At 39.4% G+C, this 22,427-nt stretch overlaps 1 protein-coding gene across 3 annotated transcripts in view; it reads left to right on the plus strand.

Moving 5' to 3' along the window:
- The first annotated feature begins 997 nt into the window (after positions 1-997).
- Ppm1h (protein phosphatase, Mg2+/Mn2+ dependent 1H) overlaps positions 998-22,427 on the plus strand; it is a 266,367-nt gene continuing 244,937 nt past the window's right edge. For all 3 annotated transcript variants that reach the window (XM_071609704.1, XM_027925783.2, XM_071609705.1), the window contains exon 1: positions 998-1,482. In XM_071609704.1, coding sequence (XP_071465805.1) covers positions 1,238-1,482 — 245 coding nt within the window. In that variant the 5' untranslated portion in view covers positions 998-1,237. The remainder of the gene's footprint in view (positions 1,483-22,427) is intronic.

Genomic DNA, 22,427 nt, shown 5'->3' on the forward strand with positions numbered 1-22,427 from the left:
ATTGCAAGAACCTAATCATTTTTAACTTTAGCATTTTGAGTTGCTGCATTGTTTCTTTAGCTTTACACGTGCTCTTTGATAATTCTGTTGGAATGTTTTAAATAAAAAGAAAATAAAATACAGCTACTGTAAGTAGCTCCATAGAAAACAGAATCAGCTTTGAAAAGATACTTCTGTTGCTACGTTGGGGAAAAATACTTGTACAAATTTGTTAAGCAACTGAGTACGGGTTAAAACAGTGCTTGTTTCTGATTTCTTAGAGATCTTTTGTTTTCTTCACTGTTGAGCTTATTCTAGGTTCGAAACAGGTTTGCTCCTCAGATAATGATGCTTGAGATGGTAATGAAAGAAAAACAAAAGTAATTCTACAAAGCGTGGGGGTGGGTGAGGGACACTTTTAATGATTTCTGTGCAATCGGCGTGGGGTTAAGTCTCTTCGACCATGTGGTTCTTATTTCCATCGCAGGACTTGGAGCGGTCCCGGTCATGATTGTACCTGTCTCCTTTTTCCTCTCCAGATCCCGAAGTTTTCCTTTCCGAGGGCAAAGGCAGTCTTGCTCCCAGAGTGGATTCCTCAACTGGCTTCGCCCCAATGCCGCGAGCCACGTGACAACCCCTAACACCTGTACTGCCTCCGGCTCACAGCGCCCCCAACCCCTCCGCCAGGCACCGACCCGGCTGGTCTCCCTCTGCCTTAGGAGGTCAAGGTCCTGGTGCAAGCCTCTCTCGGACCGGCAGGGGAGGGGCTGAGCCACGGCCACAGCCGCAGACTGAGCCCTTGCAGCCTGATTATCACATGACACGGCGGCGGTAGCCGTGGCAGCAGCCGCCGCGGCTCCGCTGGCTCTCCGGGTGGGCTCAGTTCCGCGCACGCAGGAGCTGAGCGCAGGGGGCGGGGAAGGGACCTGCTGCAGCGGCGGCCAGCCAGCCGCTCCCGGAGCGCTCGGTGTCTCTCCTGACCGGCCCGCTCGGTGTCTCTCCTGACCGGCCCGCCCGCTCCATGTCTCTCCGTTGCGGAAGTGTAGCTGGGGGAGGAGGCGGCGGCGGCACCGAGTACAGGAGGCCGGGGCTCGGCCCCCTGCAGCACTAAGCTCCAGGAACCCCGTGCGGCGCGCCCCAGCGGCCCCGCTTCCCGTGCGCCCGGCGCCAGCCGCAGCCTGCATGACCCGCGCTGAGCCTCGCCCGGCCGCCGCTGCAGCCTCCAGCTCGCACCGCTGCTGCCGGGCGCCGGAGTAATATGCTAACTCGAGTGAAATCTGCCGTAGCCAATTTCATGGGCGGCATCATGGCTGGCAGCTCAGGCTCTGAGCACGGCGGCGGCGGCTGCGGAGGCTCGGACCTGCCCCTGCGCTTCCCCTACGGGCGGCCGGAGTTCCTCGGGCTGTCTCAGGACGAAGTGGAGTGCAGCGCTGACCACATCGCCCGCCCCATCCTCATCCTCAAGGAGACCCGGCGGCTGCCCTGGGCCACTGGCTACGCAGAGTGAGTGTAGCGACACCGGCGGCGCCCCTGCTCTCCTCGCGGCCCTTCCCCGCACGGTTCCAGCCTTTCCCTGCTTCTGGGATCCAGGGCTCCCCACTGGCTGCCGCAATCCAGGCCTCGGCGGGGACTGCTTTACTTAACTGGTCATTTCCCTCTTCTCCCCCTCCCCCTTCCCTCACCCCCTAGGACACGGCATCTCTCTCCAACCCGAGTTATGGGTGGTGAAGCAGAGGGTAGCAGTTGCTGGACCGTGGGAAAGCTGAGGTTGACCAGGTCCGTGAATCCGGGGGCTGTGACACTTGGGGGGGAAAGTGGCCAGAACAGCTCTGCTGAAGTTAAAACGTAGTAGGAGAATCTGGTATCTGTGCGCCCACCTTCCAAAAAAAAAAAAAAAAAAAAAAATCTTGTTCCTCCATGTGGAGAGTTTGTGGGGGTAGAGGCTTGAAAGATCTGTCGCCGCGCCTGGGGGCGGGTGTCTGAATTCAGGAGGTGGCTGTGTTCGTGTGCGTGATTGTACATTTCGGAAGATCTCAGTTTCTCCCAGGTCCACCTCAGTTCGTTTGATTCTGCTTGAGCAGGTAGTAAACGCTGGCGTTCGGCAGATGCCAATACTATTTCCCCCCGTCCTTGGAGAGGATGGAAACTTATTCCAGATGTCTAATACAACGTTTTGGTAATCAGCTTTGGCGATTAAGTGAGCGTTTCAGTGATTTGCTCTTTTAAAAAACTGATTGAGTTAGGTTGACAGCCTGGAGTGGAAGGGAGAAAGGAGGGAGTGAAGATTTTATTGCCCTTCCTTTACTCGATGACCACTTCTCCATTGACTATTAATAGCCCATCTTATGAATGGTAGGATAAGTAATGCCCCGCCCCATCTACTATTTAAGCTTTACGAAATTGGAAGTGGGAGACAGTATTTAGATCAGAACTCTCAAGTTTATAATGACACTGTGGGTGCAAAAAGTGCCTTCTAAACCCGGGTGCCTATCATACCTGCCTCTTTTCCTTTAACCTCATCCGCTTTATAATCTTGGCCCTCCCCTACCCGTGCATAGCTTCGCTCGCTGATTGGTTCATTCCCAAACCAATCAGGTTCCCCTACGCCTGGGCGCCGGGATGCTGACCCGGTTCTGGTGGCCCGGATACCCCGAGGCAGGCATGGTTTCCGACGCTCCAGGTTCCGGGGCAAGAGAAGGCTTGAAAGGCACTCTGCCTAGAGTCTGGAATTCTCCTTTCCATCCCACATCATCCTTTAATCGGTCCTGCATGAGCCTCTGCATAAGTGGGGGTGGACAACTGGAATGTGAGGGGACAGAAGTGAGAGTGGTGTGTACTTCAACAGGAAAAAAAAAAAAAAAAAAAATATATATATATATATATATATATATATATATATATATATATAAAATTTATATATTTATATATATTTGTAATCAACGTCCTCTTCCATGCTTGACTGATATGTATATTATATATCAGTCAAGCATGGAAGAGGACGTTGATTACAATACAAAATAGCATTGTAATGTCCAAGGAAAAGCCAAAACAGAACTAAAACACCTGTATAAAGAAAGACTTAAAGAAAAAAGTGCCTACCAAAACACATAAAGCAGTTTCCTGCATTAAAAATAATAATGATAATAAATGTTTAAAAGCCCATTTGGACCTTTTGCAAGGCAAAAAGCAACTTAGAGGCATACTCCATTATATAATTGGGCTGGGGAGGTTGTGCCTGCCCAACACCTGAAAGGTAGGGGTTTATTGTTACTCAGTGGGTTTGGCAAGGCAGGGGTGCCTGGGCTTGAACCACACAACACACAGGCATGGAGGGATATGGTCAGAAAATACTGAGAGGAATGAAGATAGTAAGACATTGAAGGTGGAAGCCACTTGGGCACAGGAAAAGGAAAACTCAGATATGAGTGGAAGAAAGGAAAAGAAAAAAAAAAACAATTTCAGAATGTTTTAGATATGTCAGGGTTATGAACATAATGTTCCAAGGACTGTGAAGAATAGAAGGGAATTTGAAAAGAGAAAGTAGGAGGGTCAGGAGGGTGGAGGGCTCTACTTCAAACTTGCTGACCCCCAAGAAGCTTATCTTTTCCTAGACTAGAACAGAGAGCTGTTTAATTTTGGCTAGAAAGGCTATTAAAAAGTTTCAGTTTTTAAAATTAGTTATAAAAGTAGCACATGCATGCTAATTCAAGGAAAGACCTGTACACAAATGTCACTCCCTGTCATCCCCTATCACTCTCTCTCCAGCAGTAATAGTAGTCCAGTGTTTGGGTGATGTGTGCCTTTTTAGACTTCTTTGGGTGCCTATAAACACATACTGGTTTCTTTTCTTTCTTTCTTTTTTTCTTCTCCAAACAGGTTCATACTAAGTATATTATTCTATAGCATTTTCACAAAACACTTTGTCACTGATACTATCCCAAGTAAATAGAAGTAGAATTACCACATTCCTTTTACAACTCTGTGTATACATAGTATTTCCAATAGCTAACATAGTTAATGCCTACTCTTTAATGTTTCCACTGTTTTAAAATTCACATTATGTAATCTGATTCTCAACAATCTCCTGGGGGTAGGCACTACCATTTCTACTTTATAAATGAGGAAGCAGAATCACTGAATGGTTAAACCTCTTGCCCAGGGTCACACATCTTAGGAGAGCCCAGAGACAACACTAAACTCCACTGTCTTCAGTATTAAATTATGAAACCTGCATCTGAACCCAGGATGAATAGCTAACATTGTCTTGTCACCTCTTTCTTCTTACTCCTAGTCTTGTCAGATATTGTATTGCACCACTTCCTCAAACCTTGGGCTATAGTTTTTCTTCCTACAGAGATACACCCTGAGTGGCCAAAATGGCTGAAATAGAGAAGGGAAGAGAAAGACGAGTGGGAACTGTGGCCATAGTCACAAGGGGCCACGAGTAATGTTGCTCTTGCCCAAAGGATCAGCTGAGAAGAGGAAATCCTCTTCTCTGTGCTGGATGGTACCTGGTAGAGATAGGAAGGGTGCTGGTGAGCCAAGGTCTAATCAGAAGTGCCTTGTCTTCCTCTCTTGATGTGGCATCTATACACAATGGAGTACTATGCAGCAATAAAAATGACAAAATCATAGAATTTGCAGGGAAATGGATGGCATTAGAGCAGATTATGCTAAGCGAAGCTAGCCAATCCTTAAAAAACAAATGCCAAATGTCTTCTTTGATATAAAGAGAGCAACTAAGAACAGAACAGGGAGGAAGAGCATGAGGAAAAGATTAACATTAAACAAAGACGAGTGGGGGGAGAGAAAGGGAGAGAGAAGGGAAAGCATATGGAAATGGTAGGAGACCCTCAATGTTACACAAAATTACATAGAAGAGGATGTGAGGGGAAAGCGGGGGGGCAAACAAGGGAGAGAATTGAACAACAGCAGATGAGGTAGAGAGGGATGATGGGAGGGGAGGGGAGGGGGGGATAGTAGGGGAAAGGAAAGGTAGCAGAATACAACAGTCACTAATATGCCATTATGTAAAAATGTGAGTGTGTAACCGATGTGATTATGCAATTTGTATTTGGGGTAAAAATGGGAGTTCATAACCCAATTGAGTCAAATGTATGAAAGATGATATATCATGAGCTTTGTAATGTTTTGAACAACCAATAAAAAAATATAATAAAAAAAAAAAAAAGAAAGTAAGTCTGGTCCAGCCTTCCTGGGAAGGAAGAACTGGCCCCACTGGAATGGGCTTGAAAGATTCAAGAAAGGGGTTAATCACCAACCTTTTTTAATGGTAGAAAAATTAAGGAGAAATGGTCTCTTTTTTGCCACATATTACTAATCCTTTTCAAGAAGAGATAGTCTGTGTTATAAATTAGAGAATAAGCTATAAGCAATCTGTATAAAACTTGGGATACAGAAACTGGAGATGGTTATTTATCCTTTCAGAATTTATTGACATTGTACTGATGATATTTCCTGACTCCTCAAAAAGCTTCCTATTGTGTCCAAAAAAAAAAAAAAGCGCCACTTAATTCAGTAGAATTTATTAGGTTATACAGTCCTGGAAAGCATTGCAGTTAATGACAATATCCACTAAACTAAAATCTTCTCAGAAATATGCATTCATAGGTTTTGTTGTAAAATGTGGCTTTGAATTCACTGAGTATGTGAAGTCTGCCCAGAGAACATCCACAGGAAAGCAACAGTCTGACCCAGAGTCATGGAGCAGCTAATTTTCTACAAGTTCAAATACCCAAGTGGTCCCTGTACTACAGAAACCTGAAAGTCAGTTTCCTGATTTTGTTTTAATGAATTAAAAATGCACTTTGACTGACTTTCTTGTTTTTCTTCCTTCTTGTTCTGTTTGCCTAACTTTTCTCCCATTCATAAGCGGTTGGACTTAAAGACGCAGGCATGCATGGAGTTTGGGCCTTAAACAAAAAGCCAAAGAATATGCTACCATTTTGAGTGACACTATTTTGGATATTAAAGCATGATATTTAAGTTTTATCAATGGTACATTTCTTGGTTCAAAAAGAAAGAATTTTAGTATAGTTTTATTTAGGTTATAGGTATAATTATAAAATCTGTTTTTCCTCTATTACCTTCCTATAAAAGTAACCCTGGATATGGATACAAAAAACAAAACAAAAAAAGCTACTTTGAGAGCCTCAAGAGCCTCTGTTAAATTTATGTTATGTAAGTTCTTTGTGTCTCACAGATTCAAAACTGAAATTTTGATAAAATAATCTTATTTAAGTCTAGCACCCAACCCACAAGTATTTGGATTTCTTTTGGAATCTATAGCCTTTCTGTCTCTTTTGGTCATTGCTAATTACCAATTACCAGCAGATAGCATCCATTGGCTGAGAAACCACTATTTCTCCCTTGCCCTAAAGCTCAGAAGTCCCCTGGTCTTTCATTTTCCCTTCTAATCTCCCCAGGCATAGATTACCCCTTTTACAGAGATCTTTTTGCAGAGTTCCTGAGGTACCCATTTTCTTAGGGAAAGGTATCAATGTCCTGCCATAGCTTAGGAACAGGATTTAACCATTCAAAATGATGTGTATACCCTGTGTTTCAGCTCTGGTTTAGATAGACAGTATTATCTCTGATGTTCTTCACCACACAGCATTTGCTATTTAGGGTTACAGTAATACTAACTGATAACTTAAAACTGTATACTGGAGTTATTTCCTATAAACATATTATTGTTCAATAAAAGGTAGTTTTACTTCTTGATATTTGGTAGAAGTAACCAAAAAAAAAAAAATCCCAAGGACATTTTAGGCCTTTTGATTTAACTAAACAGAGGATTGATATTTTTTATCCTTGAATTTATGCCCTACTCTATCAGAAAATAAACATCATTCATCTGCTTCCATTATGTCTCTCATGAAGTTGATGAAATGAATAGCACTCCTACTATGTGTCAGGCATTGGTGCCATGCTGGTCCTGTGGTATAATAAGATACAGTCATCATCATCCTAAAGAAAACTTGATAACATAGTCTTCCTACTCACCTTTTCTGTCTTTGAAATTAAGTCAAAATGGAATCATGGATTCATGATTCAAAGGGGCTCACAGGAGGGTTTTGCTTGTTATGATTTTAATTCTGAATGCTTCTGGGCTATTTTGAATCTTAGAATTTGTTGCTTTTATGTCACACTAGGGATGCAAATTAATTTTTTCCAGAGAGCATTGTGATTAGCTCTGTACCTGCAGGTCCAAAGACCTTTAGACATACCCACTGTTAAGAGAAAATTATCTTGATTCTTGTTTAAACAGTAGGGAAGACTTTATTCAAGATTCCTGACAGCTGGGGATTGATAGCTAAAGAGCAGAGGGAGGGGTCAGTATGAAAAGTTACTAAGAGGAGACATCAAACTAAACTGAACTGAAGAAGTAGGATTCTTGTAGAAAGCAGGCCAGAGACCTGTACATAAACGTGAAGGATGAGGAGTTTGATCAGATATCAAGGTTGGGGTTCCTCCTAAACCCACTTAGCAGAATTTTTACTAAGAGGACAGGATTGGGGTGAAAGTCATGGCCTTGTAGAGAAAAGAGCTCAGAGAAACCTAACTGAAGTTTGGTCCATGAGTCTTTGTCATCCCTGAAAGTTGGGGAAGGGGAGAGAAGAAGACAGGATTGCAGTTATTTAGCCATGATTTGATTCTGATTTATATGCGTTGCCTCTGTGACCTTCCACAGTTAACTGTGTCCATACCCATCATGTAAGGGGAAAATGTCTTTAAATTATAGTGCCAACAAAGCAGGAACTTAATTTTATAACTTAATGTTAAGGCAAAGAATTGAGGAACCTTTCCTGTGTTGTTGTTTCAATATTTTCACTAGTTTTCCAACTTAGGACTATAGTAGATACTTTGAAAGTAACTGAAGAATTGGACAGCATTTGATTTGCTTGGCCTATCTTCATATATCTATTCCTATCACTGTTTATGCTTTATTACATGCTGAAAAAATACTAAGTGCAATAGTTAATATTTTTTGAAGTATTCCTGCATGCCAGTTCTGTACTAAGCACTTTATTTGTGACTGCAATGAGATGCATGCAACACAGGTAAGCAATTCGTTCAAAGTCATAAAGATTAGCAAGTGGCAGCTCTAAGACTTATACCTACTTCTATCTGACTCCTTCCTCTGGTGGTTTTAAACTGTCTTGTAAATGTTGCTTTCTCTCTGCTTGAAATTTGTAGGCTTTCTTTTCTTTTTCCCCTTACTCATAGTGTTTTCAATGAACAACTTTAAAAAAAAAAAAGTTTTACTGTAAAATAGTTATCACAGAAAAGTAAAATGGTGCAGAATATAGAAGTTATAAAGAACAAGGTGAAAATTGTAAAACCATCAACCACTGTTAATACTTTAGATCTTTTCATTTTAACAGTTTTTAAAAAATAAAAGTGGACCATACTTTTATATGTCTTTTAAAATGACTTCTTCATGTAACAATATGTATTTTATTCTTCTCCAAGTAACACTATGTGTTTTATTCTTCTCCAAGTCGGCAAGCAGGGCTACTGCCTAATATTCTACAGAAGGCATTATTGAGCCCCCCATTAGGCATCCCACCTGGGGTTTACTCTTAGGTTTTTAGTGTACAGCCTTATATGATTTATTCATCTCACCAAGTTATTTCTTAAGATAAATTTCTAGACATGGAAAGTGTGGGTAGAAGCCATGCACATTCACAATTATATATTATCAGATTAACTATTAATTCACACTCCAGCCAATAGTGTGTGCTTGGAAATTACTTTAGAATTAAGCTTTTGATATTTGCCATTGATTTAATAGATGAAAATCCACACCATTATAGTAGTTCATGTTTGATTATTTAAAGAGGTTAAATGATCACATATAGGTTTATATAGTAAATTAGCTATTTTAATCTCTTTCTATGACTTTCTGGTTTATATGATTTGTCCATTTTTCTCTTGGAATAATATTATTTATACAAGCTCTTCATATATTAAGGCATTAACTTTTGGCCTATTATGTTGAAATTTTTTTGTAATATATTCACTTTTAACTTCTTGTTTTTTCCCTTTATAAATGCAAATTTAATCTTTAGGTGATCATATCTAATCTTCTTTATGGCTTATATTTAGTATTATATTTGAAATATTTAAAATACTACATAACCATCTACTAGTCCTTTTAGCCTACTTACTCCTCTTGTTTCTTTGCAAGTCATAGAAATGCCTTTGAGCTAACCTCACTGAGAACAGAGGCAGGAAAGAGGGGTTATAGAGAATTACCATTCTTTTTATGGAACCTAAGCATAGCAATGCAGTTGTAATTCAGAAAGAGCTGCAACACTGCACCAGAAAGCCACCTAGGAACAAAGTGGCAACTTTTAAGTCTTTTACTAGGACCTCACATCTGCCTCTTTATACCACCACCAAGCAACCAGACCATACCAACTGAGTCTTCAATTCCAAATTTGAGTTTGGGGAAAGAAAATATTTGGCTCACTTTGTGTCATATATCCACCCTTGGCATGCATAACTGTGGCTAGGGACCCAGAATTTCATGTGGGCCCACTCCTGAGAACAGGCAGTTCTTCAAGGAGATGGTGGTAGTTTGGTCTGGCAGGTGATTCAGAAGATTCTACTATAGGTGACTCGTTGAGAGACAAATACTTGAGTCTTATTTATTGCAGGCTTCTGTTGGGAGATCGTAAGGTGAAATGACCTTGTTTTTATAGCATTCCCAAGTACGTTATAACTGAGCAGCCCTCAGAAGTAAAAGTATTGTTTTGTCATTTAGTCTTTTATGCAGTGGTGTACGCTTGGTTATTTTCAGACACAAATAAGCATCTGAAATAGTGTCTGTGCTGGAATATGCCTGCTACCCTGCCTTGTAGCTCTTGGGAAGTTATGCTACTGATCTAGATCTGCTCGTACATAGCCCCCAGAGTCTGAGTTTAGTTCTTTTTATCTTCCTCTCCGCTCTAGATGGGATCACAACTCAGTTCAACTTTAGAATTAAATGTGGTTTGAAGGTTTGTCTCCATGAACTTACAATACACAATAATATCAGGTGTTGTAGCTTTTCAGCCAGGGAAGTATAACCCTGGCTAACCTGGTTATGGTGACAGCAGAGCTCTGCTCCATGTCATTTTTATTTATTTTATTTTCCTCATCTTCCTTGTCTAGACAGCACTAGGGTAATGAGAGATATGATGAATGGGGTTTCTAATCTGTTTCATAAAACAGAAGTTCAACTTATCTTTTACAATTTCCTTTTTTTATGACACCAAGATATGAACCATTTCCCTTCATTAGAGATGGTTTCAAGTTAGTATTTATCTATTTATATTATTTTTGCAGTTTACATCTAGATTTACTGAGTACATTCTGAGGTTTTGTAGCTACTGCTTATATTATTCACAAATGTCATCTTGAATCTTTCTGAATATTAGAAGCCTACAAAGGAAATACGTTCTGTTTGTTTCAGAATATTCCTCATAACATTTTATGCTGGCCATTTGGCTAAGAGAAATCTTTGAGATAGGAAGACTGGCAAATGATCATCTTGAAAGTGGTAAATTGGTAAATTTGCATCTCCTTATATACTCTGTGCCATTATTAAGCTAGATTTGTGGAAGCATGATTGAAGATCTCACATCAAAAATCAAAAACTGATTTCTGCAAGAAAGTCGCTCTAAATGTGGGCACGAGAGATTCTTTGTACCATACACCAATGGCAACACTTAACAGTCAACCACCTGAGTGACTCTTACCAAAAGGCCCCTGTCCCTATATGTGTAACCTGATATTTGTCCTTTGGATGGACATCCCACCTATAATATGTGAATCACTTTATGACTTCTAGAGTGGGTAAACTGCCCAGAGTTATACATTTAGCCACTACTCTGTCTAATTTTACTTGGGGCCTCAGTTTCTTCTTTGGATTGTTAGTTCCTGGAATTTTCTATTTGTAAACTAATTATCATTTCAAAAATATTGAGAAGAATGACAGGGTTATTTTTATTTTGCTAGGAGGACATCAAATTTATCATTGATTATCATCAACATATTGATTGTATTTCAAATCAAAAGTATATAGGCATATAATCTCACCAAAAAAGAATGTTCTTAAATTACATACTTTCCGTTTTTTAAAAACACTATGAAATTGTTACTGTTTTCCCCAAATTTTTGTAAACCCGCATGTTACCTGCCCTAGAGTGTTGCCAAAGCCTTTCCCAGTTCTAAAGTCTGTGAATCTCTGGGGTCAACTAAGAGCCAAGTGTCTTACCTTCAAGGTTGAAGTTTTTCACAGTGGACCTTCTGCCTTCTTCATTGTGATTATGATTCTAAATCATTTTTCCTCCTAACACTTTATCATGAAACTTTTCAAGCATGCAGAAAAGCCAAAACTATTCTATACTTAGCACTCATATTCCCATCATCTAGAGTCTGAAATTCATAGTTTGCTATATTTGATTGTATCATTTGGTTTCCTTTGTATCCAGTTCTCTCTCCATCCATCAGTCTATTCTTGAGTTATTAAGTATGTTTTAGTCCAGTGACTTTAATTTATGCTATTAAGCTTTTTTTCACAATAAAATTTAAAATTAGCTTTGAACAGTTTTGACACCCTCTGTTGAGAAACCCACAGACGTTAGGTCCTCCTGCACAGAAGGTGGGCACCCCAGACTTGATTTTGCAACACTGGCACCCTGCAAATGCTCACTCAGTTGATAAACTTTCCATAACTTGGCATTCACACAATGGAGAGCTTTACATGGGATCAAATTGGACAGGATCTCTTTGTTATGCTCCTGTTTAATTAAATCAGTGGAAATTTTGTTTTAAGCTTGAATCAGTCCCCTTTTCTGGCACTCGGTCCCATGAATGCCACCCAAGGAGCACTCTGTTTAATAAAGACTTCAGAATGTGTTGCCTGAGAAGTGCTCATAGGGAATCAAGACCTTACTGCACTGTCCTCCCCTTCTGAGCTAGAGACTCCTTACTAGGAAGATTAGGGAAGACAGCACCTCCACTGCTGTTTTGTGGCATGGTCACCCCTTGTGTCTTTTGGAATGTAACTCTGCAGTGCTTTATTTATGCTGTGACTTAGTTTTCTCTAAATGTCTATAGAAGTTAAATGCTTTCCTGTATTTTCTTTCCCTGTGGGCTTTATGCTCTCTTACTAATGAGAGAAAAGAATGATACTACCTACTTCTATCTATATGGCTCTGTATGATTATTACAGCCCTGCCATGTGCTCTTTAATGTAAGCATCCACTATCCATGTTTAAGAAAAGAGAACCCCATCACCATAAAACAAACAAAAACACCAAAACAATAAAAGAGGAAAAATTAAGGTTACTTTAGACTCTCATGCTGTCCCATGACCCTAGTGACTTTCACTGAATCAGTTGAACCTGGATGGATCATTGCATAAAATTATTCATCAATCAAAGGGTATCCTATTCCTGTAAACAGAATGTCACATAAGAGAGTTTAATGTGTTTTGTTACTCAAAGGAAACTACTAAGGCCCAATCTTCAGGTGGCTTTAAATTAGATAAGGACATATAAACACATCAGATTTTGTTTAAAAGGATGATTTTCAAAGCACTTTAAAATAATCCTATTGAATATATTAGTCTACTTATTATTTATCTATTTATTTTTTTGTTTTTCCTTTCAGTGCTAGGGATTGAACCCAGGGATGCTCTGCCACTGAGCTACACCCCCAACCCTTTTCATTTTGAGGCAGGGACAGAACAGAGTCTCACTAAGTTGCTCAGGCTGGGCTCCAACTTGCAATCCTCCTACTTCAACTTCCCAAGTCACTGATGTTATAGGAGTATGTCACCAATCCCATTGTAATAATTTTTATCAATTATACTTAACTTTTGTATTTGTGTGTTCCTAAGTATAATCATCTGAATTTTGTTAAAATTACCATATTTTCTTGACTGGAAAGTTTTTTTGTTTATAGTTGGTTTTTGGAAACCTAGTAAGTCTTTAAAACCAATTTATGTGGAGTTTATTAAGCTGGGGAGTGGCTCAGTGGTAGAGCTCTTGCCTAGCAAGTGCAAGGCCATAGGTCCTATCCTCAGCACACATAAAAATAAATAAATAAAATAAAGGTATTGTGTCCAGCTACAACTAAAAAAAATTAATATTTTTTTTAAAAAATAATATGCATTTCATATGGTGGTGTTTCTTTTTACAAAAGTTAATAAATAGATCATGTGTTTTATTATCAGCAGATACTTAGAAATGAGGAAATAATGCTTAGGAATTCTTAATAATGGGGCTGAAATCATAAATCAGATTTTTAGAGATTCCCTTTTAAAATTGACTTTTGGAGATCTGGTTAAGTTCCTACTTAAGAAGAGTCACACTTTAGCCAGAATTTTTCAGGTTCATGAATTTGGGGGACCAACCAGGCTGGCAGTATTGAGAGCAGCATCCATTTGCTGGAGCTGGGCAGCATGTGCTCCTGCAAGGACTGGCCTGCAGTGTGCGCATCTGCATCTGTGACTTGCACAAGCCAAGCCTAATGAACCTTGCTGGATGGGCAGTGTAATAAATCATCACTGGTCTGGCACAGACAGAACTGAATTACTCTCCAAGCTTAGAGGGCCAAAGTGGCTCTACTTTCCTTTCAGGGAATGAGAAATAGAGGTTTAAGCTTTAAAAATGATGCCTTTTTACCGTGTGACCTTTTTCATATGAGTGTTGAGGGGGCGGGGTAGGGGGACCTCAAGTGATAAATGGACTTTTTAAAAACTAAAAATGCAGCAGATTATAGAATTAATGTATTTGTGTGGTCTGCTATGGTGTGTTCATAGTCATTCTTAAGGTGAGCTTTGACAAATGTGTTTAGAATGCAATAATAGCTAGCCAAAATAAAGAGGAATGTAAACGTTTAGTAGGAAGAAACTTTAGTAGGTGCAGGGAATGTGAGTTGCCTATAAAAGGCTGTCGGGGGAAGTGGAGCTGGGAAACCAAACTGAGGGTTTTTAATATAAAAGAGGAAATGGATATAATGTTTGGTAGCAAATAAATAGCCTATAAGAATAAACTGTTTTATGTTTGGGGAATATAATTTGGGGAAATACATGTTTGGGGAATCAGCCTTTCAGAACAATGTTTCTCCATAAGGTAGGGGTTGGAGTAGAGTCAAAGAGTCAGATTAGATGGCCTCTTGGCACCTCTGCCTATGATTATCAATAATGGGTGAAGCCACCAAAGGCCATGCTGCCCTGTTGTTAGAACCAGGTGTCCAGAGCTGAGCTGGTGATTCAGTTCAACATCAAATGGGAAGAAGAGAAGAATTGGCAACTTGCACTACAGCAGCTGGTGTTTATTTAAAAAATGTAACTTGGCACAGAGATGGGAATCACACAGGCCCATACCTGAAGCCCTGCCTCTCCTCTTATCCCTGTGTCCCAGGTCATCAAGTTAGTGCTGACATAAGCCACCTGATCACATAGCCCTTTTGCACCTTGCATAGCATTGGAAGCCCTGTTTCCTGCCTTGCCTTCCTCAGAGGAACACGGGATGTGGTTTGTCTTCTATTCTGGGCTCCACTAGGACCTGTGTAATAGTCAGCTTTCCATCACTGAAACAAAATAACTGAGATAAGTCAATTTATAAGGAAGAATGGTTGATTTTAGCTCATAGTTGGGGAGGTTTCAGCTCATGGTCAGTTGTCCTGTTGCTTTTGGCCTGTGGCAGGATAGCATATCATGTCAGGAGCATGTGGCAGAGGAAATCTGTTTACCTCATGATGGCCAGGAAGCAAAGAGAGAGAAGGACTGTGTCCCAATATCTCTTCTTATAGAGGACAGACAGAAGTGAGTGGTGGGAATAGAAGATTAAGAAAACAATTCTCTAAAATAGGCCCACTGTGCTGACCCCACATGCTTTCTTTTCGAAGAAGCAATTTATCTGCAGCTCTGCTTGGCTTACGTAAACAGGATACATCACATTCCCCATCAGACTACCTGTTATCTGCAGAAGAAATTCAGTCCTAGAATAATGTCAATAAGAGGAACAAAATAAGAAGAACCTGAAGGGGGAGACTTTTATGACCTTTTTCACAGAACAGATTCAGAAACTTAGAGAGATAAGTATCATTCCTCCTAAGCATAAAATCTGTAAGAATTTATGGTTAAGAATTCAATTAAAACTGGTCAGCATGGACCAAAGTGACCTAGAGTTGTCATGACAGTGGGGACTTGAAAGTCTTATGTCATTCTGCTCTCAGTCAAAAGTCAAGAGATGGACCTGGGTGGGTCTGTCTGGAAACTTCTCTGGGATCCCCAATAAAACTGGAGTGCAGGAGGCACCTGTCCCTTTCTTCTCCAAGAAGATCCATTCTCTCCCTCAAGAGTGTCTCCTCTTCCCTTTTTCCATCACTTCTAATAAACTCTTAGCCTGTTAATCTGAGTGACACGTCTGAAATCTGACAAGAAAGATTCACAAGAATTGGGTTTGAAGGACGGGGGTTGTCTTTGCACTGCCTGTTTCCCAGAAGGCCCCAGCCCTGTCACCCTTCCAGGGCACACCCTAGTGACCTAACTTCTTTCCACTAGGCTGCACATCTTAAAAGCTCCATCACCGCCCAGTAGCACCACAGGCTGGGGACCAAGCCTTTAATACGTGGGCCTTTGTGGGTCATTTAAGATCCACACAGTAGCCACCTGTGCTGTGGATTCCTCATGTCCTGGTTCCCCCAGTCTCACCATCATGGACCCTTGCATTATTTGTTTCTGGGATGGATTCGTTGGGAACGATTCTGTCTAGCAAGCTATGTTAAGTAAATGTCTTTATTTAAAAATGTTAACCAGACACATCATATCTAAGCATAAAGGATATGGTGATGATTACACTGAACTGATAACATTGCAGTCAAAAGCAAAGGATTAGCCTTTGTTTCAGTTATCCTTGAGTCCTTACTGCCTACAGTCTGGGTTTTTTTTTTAATACATTTATTTATTTAATTTTATGTGGTGCTGAGGATCGAACCCAGGGCCTCCCACATGCAAGGCAAATGCTCTACCACTGAGCTACAATCCTAGCCCTGCAGTCTGATTTTTTATTAGTCCCACCAGCAGCCCATGCCACCCCAGGCCCATATTTAGAAGAGCTTAGGTCTCCTGTTGCTACCTTCCCACATCCTCAAGGAGCCTAGACCACACATTAGGATCCACCACTGGGTTTTCAGCCAGGTGTGCTCAGATTAGTGTCAAGATCCTTTTGTTTGGGATTCTGATGTGTAGGGTCTTCCTCAGGCACATTACTCCAAAGTCCCCAATGTCCTCTTTCTTGTTGACAAACTCTGTTTTAATAGTTTTATTTTCTCACTTTCCAAAGTGCTGCAGGTTGCCCGAGAGGCCTGATGCTTGTCAGCGACAAGTTTAATTAAACTCGTGCTGAGAATATTATTTTTCTAGCAGAGTTTGACCCTTGGGCAAATGTTTTTCCTATAAAAACTTCTATCATTCTCTAACCCTGAATGAGAAGAACTTAAAATCATTTTTAGGTGTCTATTAAACTGTCAAACTGGAGGAAGGCATTGACTACTCAGGAACTTAGAATAATTTTTTAATGACATACTTTTTTTTCTTATTCCAGGAATGATGTGTTTATCATAGGCATTTCAGATTCTCATAAGCACTATGAAAAGCAGAGAAATCATCCATGAATTCTGTCCCTCATTTTCATTATCAGCTTCAGTAGGTAATTTCTGCGTATCTATAAGTACCTAGGTATTTATTTTAAAAATGGGCTAATTCTACAGACTGATCAGTAGCTTTTTTCACTTAAAATGGAGTGACTATCTGTCCATGTAAATAAATATTCTACTCTATCATTTTTAATAGTAGCATTTGCATTCTATTTATGGTTCTTTCATTGATAGGAGCCAATTTTTTTTGTTATTAAAAACATGCACGATGGGCTGGGGATGTGGCTTAAGCCGTAACGCACTCGCCTGGCATGCATGGGGCACTGGGTTCGATCCTCAGCACCACATAAAATAAAAATAAAGATGTTGTGTCCACCGAAAACTGAAAAATAAATATTTTTTTAAAAAAACAGGCATGAGAGGATCATCCTTACAGATAAAAATCTTTGTTTAAAACATAACTAACAAAAGTGTCATTTTCAAAGGGGAGGGGTGGGAGGGGAGGGAGCATAGGAACAGGAAAGATGGTGGAATGAGATGGACATTATTACCCTGGTACATGTATGACTGCACATATGGTGTGATGCTACATCATATACAATCAGTATATTGTATATCAGAAAAGTTGTGCTACAGAATTTACAATGAATCAAAATGCATTCTTCTGTTACATATACCTAATTAAAATAAATAAACTAATTTTTTTAAAAAAGAAGAAAAATGAGCAATGGCGGAAAAAAAAAATTTCTGGGGAACATATTTAAATAGAACTTTGGGGAGTGTCTGCTATGGACTTTATTTGAAAGTACTTTAACGAGGTCATGTTTTATTGAACCATAGTGACTGAGTTAAGAAACCCCATTGCTTTATTTTAATATTTAATTTAAATTTTGAATTTCAGAAAAATATCTTTTATGGGACAGTTTTAGACCCTACTCTGTAGGATTGCCCAATGAGTCTGTCTTCAGAGGTAAAGGAACGTCTTGGCTATTATGCATTTGAGAGCAATGGGTCACACACGCCTCAACACTCTTTTTTTTTTTTCTTGGAGTACTAGGGATTGAACCCAGGGATGCTCTGTCTCTGAGCTATAGCCTCAGCCCCTTTTAAATTTTATTTTCAGACAGGTTCATGCTGAGTTGCCCAAGCTGGGCTTGAGTTTGTGATCCTCCTGCCTCAGCTTTCCAAGTGGCTAAAATTACAGGCATGTGCCACTACCCCCCAACCATCTCTTGTTTTTATTGATTTAACTTTTAATGAATAACCTTGAGGTGTGGGTATTATTGTATATTTCTCCTCCAATATTTTACGTAGAACCATGAACATAATGCTTACATATATAGTCCTGAAACAGTGGAAACATAATATAGTACTTTAAAGTTCAAATGAAAATTTCAAACTCCATTCGGAATTTTGTGCTATTGGCTAAGGTAAATTCTATGTTCAGCTTCTGGGAATGTAGCAGTTATCACAGTTCCTACAGGCTTTAGACATCCTGCTCAATAAATATTTATTGGTGGCATCACGTGGTATGCTGTGCATCTGGACTGGCCTGTGAGGAAAGTAAATTCGTCCTGTTGTGCTTTCCAACTCTTTCGCAGGCGAGAGGGAGGTAAGAACAGCTCCTGCTGGGAAAAGTCTGTTTCTTGGTTTATGTGAATGAAAAGTGCATCTTGTGCATGGATTCTGAATTCAGAAGCACATTGAAGTTTCTGGACTTTGTCAATCCCTCCTTTGCCCTCTTCACTTGTTCAACTTTTGTGGGGTTTGTTTGTTTGTTTGGTTGGTTTTTGTGCCTTTCTCCCACTGTCTTATTCTTTATATGGTTAAAAAAAATTGGGACCGGGAGAGGGGAAGAGATATGGAATAATTCTTCCTTACCCATGGTTTCACTTTCTGTGGTCTCAGTTACCCATGGTCAACCACAATCTGAAAATATTAAATGGAAAATTCCAGAAATAAGTTTTAAATTGTGTGCCTTCTGAGTAGCACAGTGAAATCTATCACCACCCTGTTCCATCCTTCCAAGTACATAACTCATCTTTTTGACCAGCATATCCACAGTGCCTGTGCCACCTGCCTGTAAATCACCAGTAGTTAGTTTTTGTAGTTATCAGATCAATTGTATCAAAGTGCTTGTGTTTAAGTCACCTTTATGTAGCAGCCTTAGTCTATGTCACAAGGCATACCCCATTCATCTTGTTTCCTCTGTCATATAGGCATTGTATCATCTCACATCACAAGAAATGTAATATATGCTTATAGTACAATAAGATATTTTGAGAAAGTGAGATCACATTCACAAAACTGTTATCACAGTAAGTGGTTATAATAATAGTTGTTTTTTATTTAGAATTATTGTCAATCTATTTCTGTGCCTACTTTATAAACTAAACTTCATCAGATATGTATGTGTAGAAAAAAAACCAAAAAAGGTACCATATGTATGGTACTTTTTCAGTTTCAGGCATCTACTGGGGACCTCAGAGCTTGTTCCTCATGGGTAAGGTGGGAACTACTATGTTCATAAATTACCTGACCATTAATCCTTTGTGCACAAGCTACAGTATTATTAAATTAGGCTTGAATTGTGCATACTGAAGCTTGCAGTTTGCTTTTTAAACAAAAGCTTATAGTTATCTAAGGCTCTTTTCCCTCTCTGCCCAACCCCAAGTTAGTTTCTTCTTATCTAAAAATCATGTACATGATTTTAGAACAAGGAATTCTGGACTAAATTTTGCTAATTATATATACTGAAGCCAACCCTGAGAGCTTTTGTTTTTATCAGTTGTATCTACTATTTACTGTATTAAAATTTTAAATTTTAAAAATGTAAGTGAATATTAAAAATTCACTTAATAAATATGTAAACATATTCTTAATGAAAAATCATATTTTCCAAAACAAAAGCAAAGTTAGTAAGAAAAATGGCACCTCTAACTTGCAAGGCTCTAACATCTGGCTTAATAGCAGACAGCTGGATCCTTATCTGCTTCCACATCAATTGATTGTATTATCACCATCACAAGAAAACTCCATTTATGAAAGAATGAGAGTTATAAAGGAAAATAACATTATGCTGGTGAAAGTAATTTTCACTGAATGTATCTCTTAGAGACCTCCAAGGATTACCCAACCATACTCTTGAGAACGCTGGTGTGGCTTATGATATTGAGAGTTAGAATAGTTTTTATCCCATTCATCCATTCATTCATTCAACAGGATCTCCCTATGTAACCCAGGTTGGTCCCAAACTCCTGGGCTCAAGTGATCCTCCTGCCCTAGCCTCCTGACTACAGGTGCTTGCTACCAGAGCTTGCTATCTTATTTTTTAAAACTATATTTTACAGGTTGCATAATGTAAATCAATTCAAAAAGTTATGTCAGAATGCAGCTCTTCCACTTGTACCTTGAACGTTTGCCTTGATTCAGGTACATACTTTTCCACCTCCCTGTGGTCTTTTTCACATAGCAGTGAGCACTTGATCTTCTCCACTGGGCTTATATGTCATGTGTGTTTGGGATGTTGGCTATTAGATAATCAGAAGGGGTGTGTTTAATGACAAAAATGATAGGAGCCAGAGTTCATTAGTCAGAGCCAAAGGACACATCTTTGAACACTTCGTTTGTGGCACTTCTGGGATTATTTAGTAGTAATATTGCACTGGTTTTCTTCACATGATCATCATACATTGACTGTATACTTCACATGTACTGAGACAAAAGATAGAGCTTTTGACCTTAGGGGTTTAACTATTTGGGGGAAGGTAAATTCATGAAGAGAGGAAAGCATGGGCACAGCATGACAGTGGAATGTCATGGTGCTGGGTAGTTCCATGATGAGAATGTGAAGAGGCAGCTGGAAGCAGTCTTGGCTCTTCCCCTAGCCAGCCTGTGGCTTCAGCAAGCTGGTTCACATTTTCAGTCCTCAGTTATATTTATTATAAAGTTAGGAGATTATCTTGGTCTTCTCTGGCTATACAGTGCCATGGTAATATGAAGTTGTGCACAGATTGGTTAATTTCTACTGACTTTTAAGTAGGATACTTATGTACAGTTCATTAAAAATGAATGTTTTTTCCTCTGCCTTGCTTTATCTTAAAAAAAATCTGTTGGCTGAATATGCATTGTAATAAGAGGTAGAAGTGAATTGAAAATCTAATTACATTTTATTTAATGATTCAAATTTCTAAGTGTAACAACAGTGAAAACCTACTGGTGTATTGATAACTAATCCTTTTGCCTAGAGGGTGGCCTGCCTTTCGCTGCCTACTCTATTATTAAAAAGTAAACTTTTAAATAAAAGCCTACTCTGAATTAAAAAGGGCTAAAATGGTAAACTCCCCCCCCCCCCCCCGCCTAATTTTTTTTAGAATAGTGATGCTGTCACTATAGGAAAGGTGACTTGCAGTATTTTTCTAGAAGGTCAGATGCTTCAAAATGTTGTATTTGAATCAGATAAAATTATCATGATGGTGATGAGCTGTTGGTTCCATTCTGGGGTGTCCTTTTTTTTGAGACATGATTCTGTTATAGTCAAATTATATTTAGATGTGCAAATAGGGCCCACTGAAAATTGAAAAAAATGTATAAAATTGGTTGAAACCTCTTACTTATTCTTTCAAGGAAAAAAAAAGAATGAAAATCACACATAGTTTTGAATTTAGTCCTTCTTGTAAGCCCCAAGTTGTCTGTAGGCATGTGACCCCAAGACATCTCCATAGTTCTCAGAATTGTGCTGTCACTTGGCATAAGCTAATGTCCTCCTGCTTTGGCAGTTAAATCGCTTTGAAAGCAGCTATACTTGATGTAATTTTAATCAATACCTTGTACTTCCATGTGGCCCTGCAGCCACTGTGTCACTGTACTGCTCTGAGCATCTCTGACCTAAAAGTAAAGGACAGTGTCTTGAGATTTAAGTTTGAAACTTCACATCAGTCAATTTGTAGTTTAAAGCACTGGGAAGCTTTCTACTTAATGTCACTGCAGGTCATACTTTCCAATGTTCAGAACAGTTCTGTTAATCTGCATTGGTTATTTGTGAGGTGATCTTTCATAGGTTTTGTTTTTCTAAAGTGAAAGACACCTAGCCATCTGTGCATTTCCAATGTTAAGTGACCAGCAGTTAGCATCAATAGCTCCCTGAAGGTCATCAGGGACAAGTAGCTAAGGATGAGTGGTCCAGACTCTGCTTACATCAGCTTCCTTCCTAATGTGCTTTTTGATACCCTTATAGGATTGATTTATTTTGTTTTTCCATACTTTTGTTCATAGTAGAACTGCTTCAGCATCCATTTCTATGGTCAGATTATTCTGATTTAAATAGGATCTATTTAAAACAGCCAGTTCCACAATTTGTTTTTCTCACAAAAAACAAACAAAAAAATACTCTTGGTGTTTGAACTTTTCTGAGATATATTTAATTTTATTTTATTTCAAAGTAGTGACTTACCTCATCTGTGAGGCTAAATTTGCAATTCTATTAGAAAACTAAATGGTTTAGTTATTCTTTTCAGTAAATACAGTTACTTATAGACTGAAAGCCATCTTCATCTCATTCTGTGATATTCAAACTTGACAGAAATCAGAACTCCAACAAAAGATGTTTTGATTGTGTTGTATTAGTGAATAGTTTGATGAAAATTATACTTATAAAGAAAATAATGTATGATTAACAATGCCCAATTTTAGCAAATCATACTGGGGTACTAGGTACACATCCAGGTTAGCAAAAAGCATTAGGTTAATTTTAGTTTTTAGTCTGT

This window comes from Marmota flaviventris, chromosome 3 (genome assembly GCF_047511675.1).
Source record: "Marmota flaviventris isolate mMarFla1 chromosome 3, mMarFla1.hap1, whole genome shotgun sequence".
In the NCBI taxonomy this organism is placed as follows: Eukaryota; Metazoa; Chordata; class Mammalia; order Rodentia; family Sciuridae; genus Marmota; species Marmota flaviventris.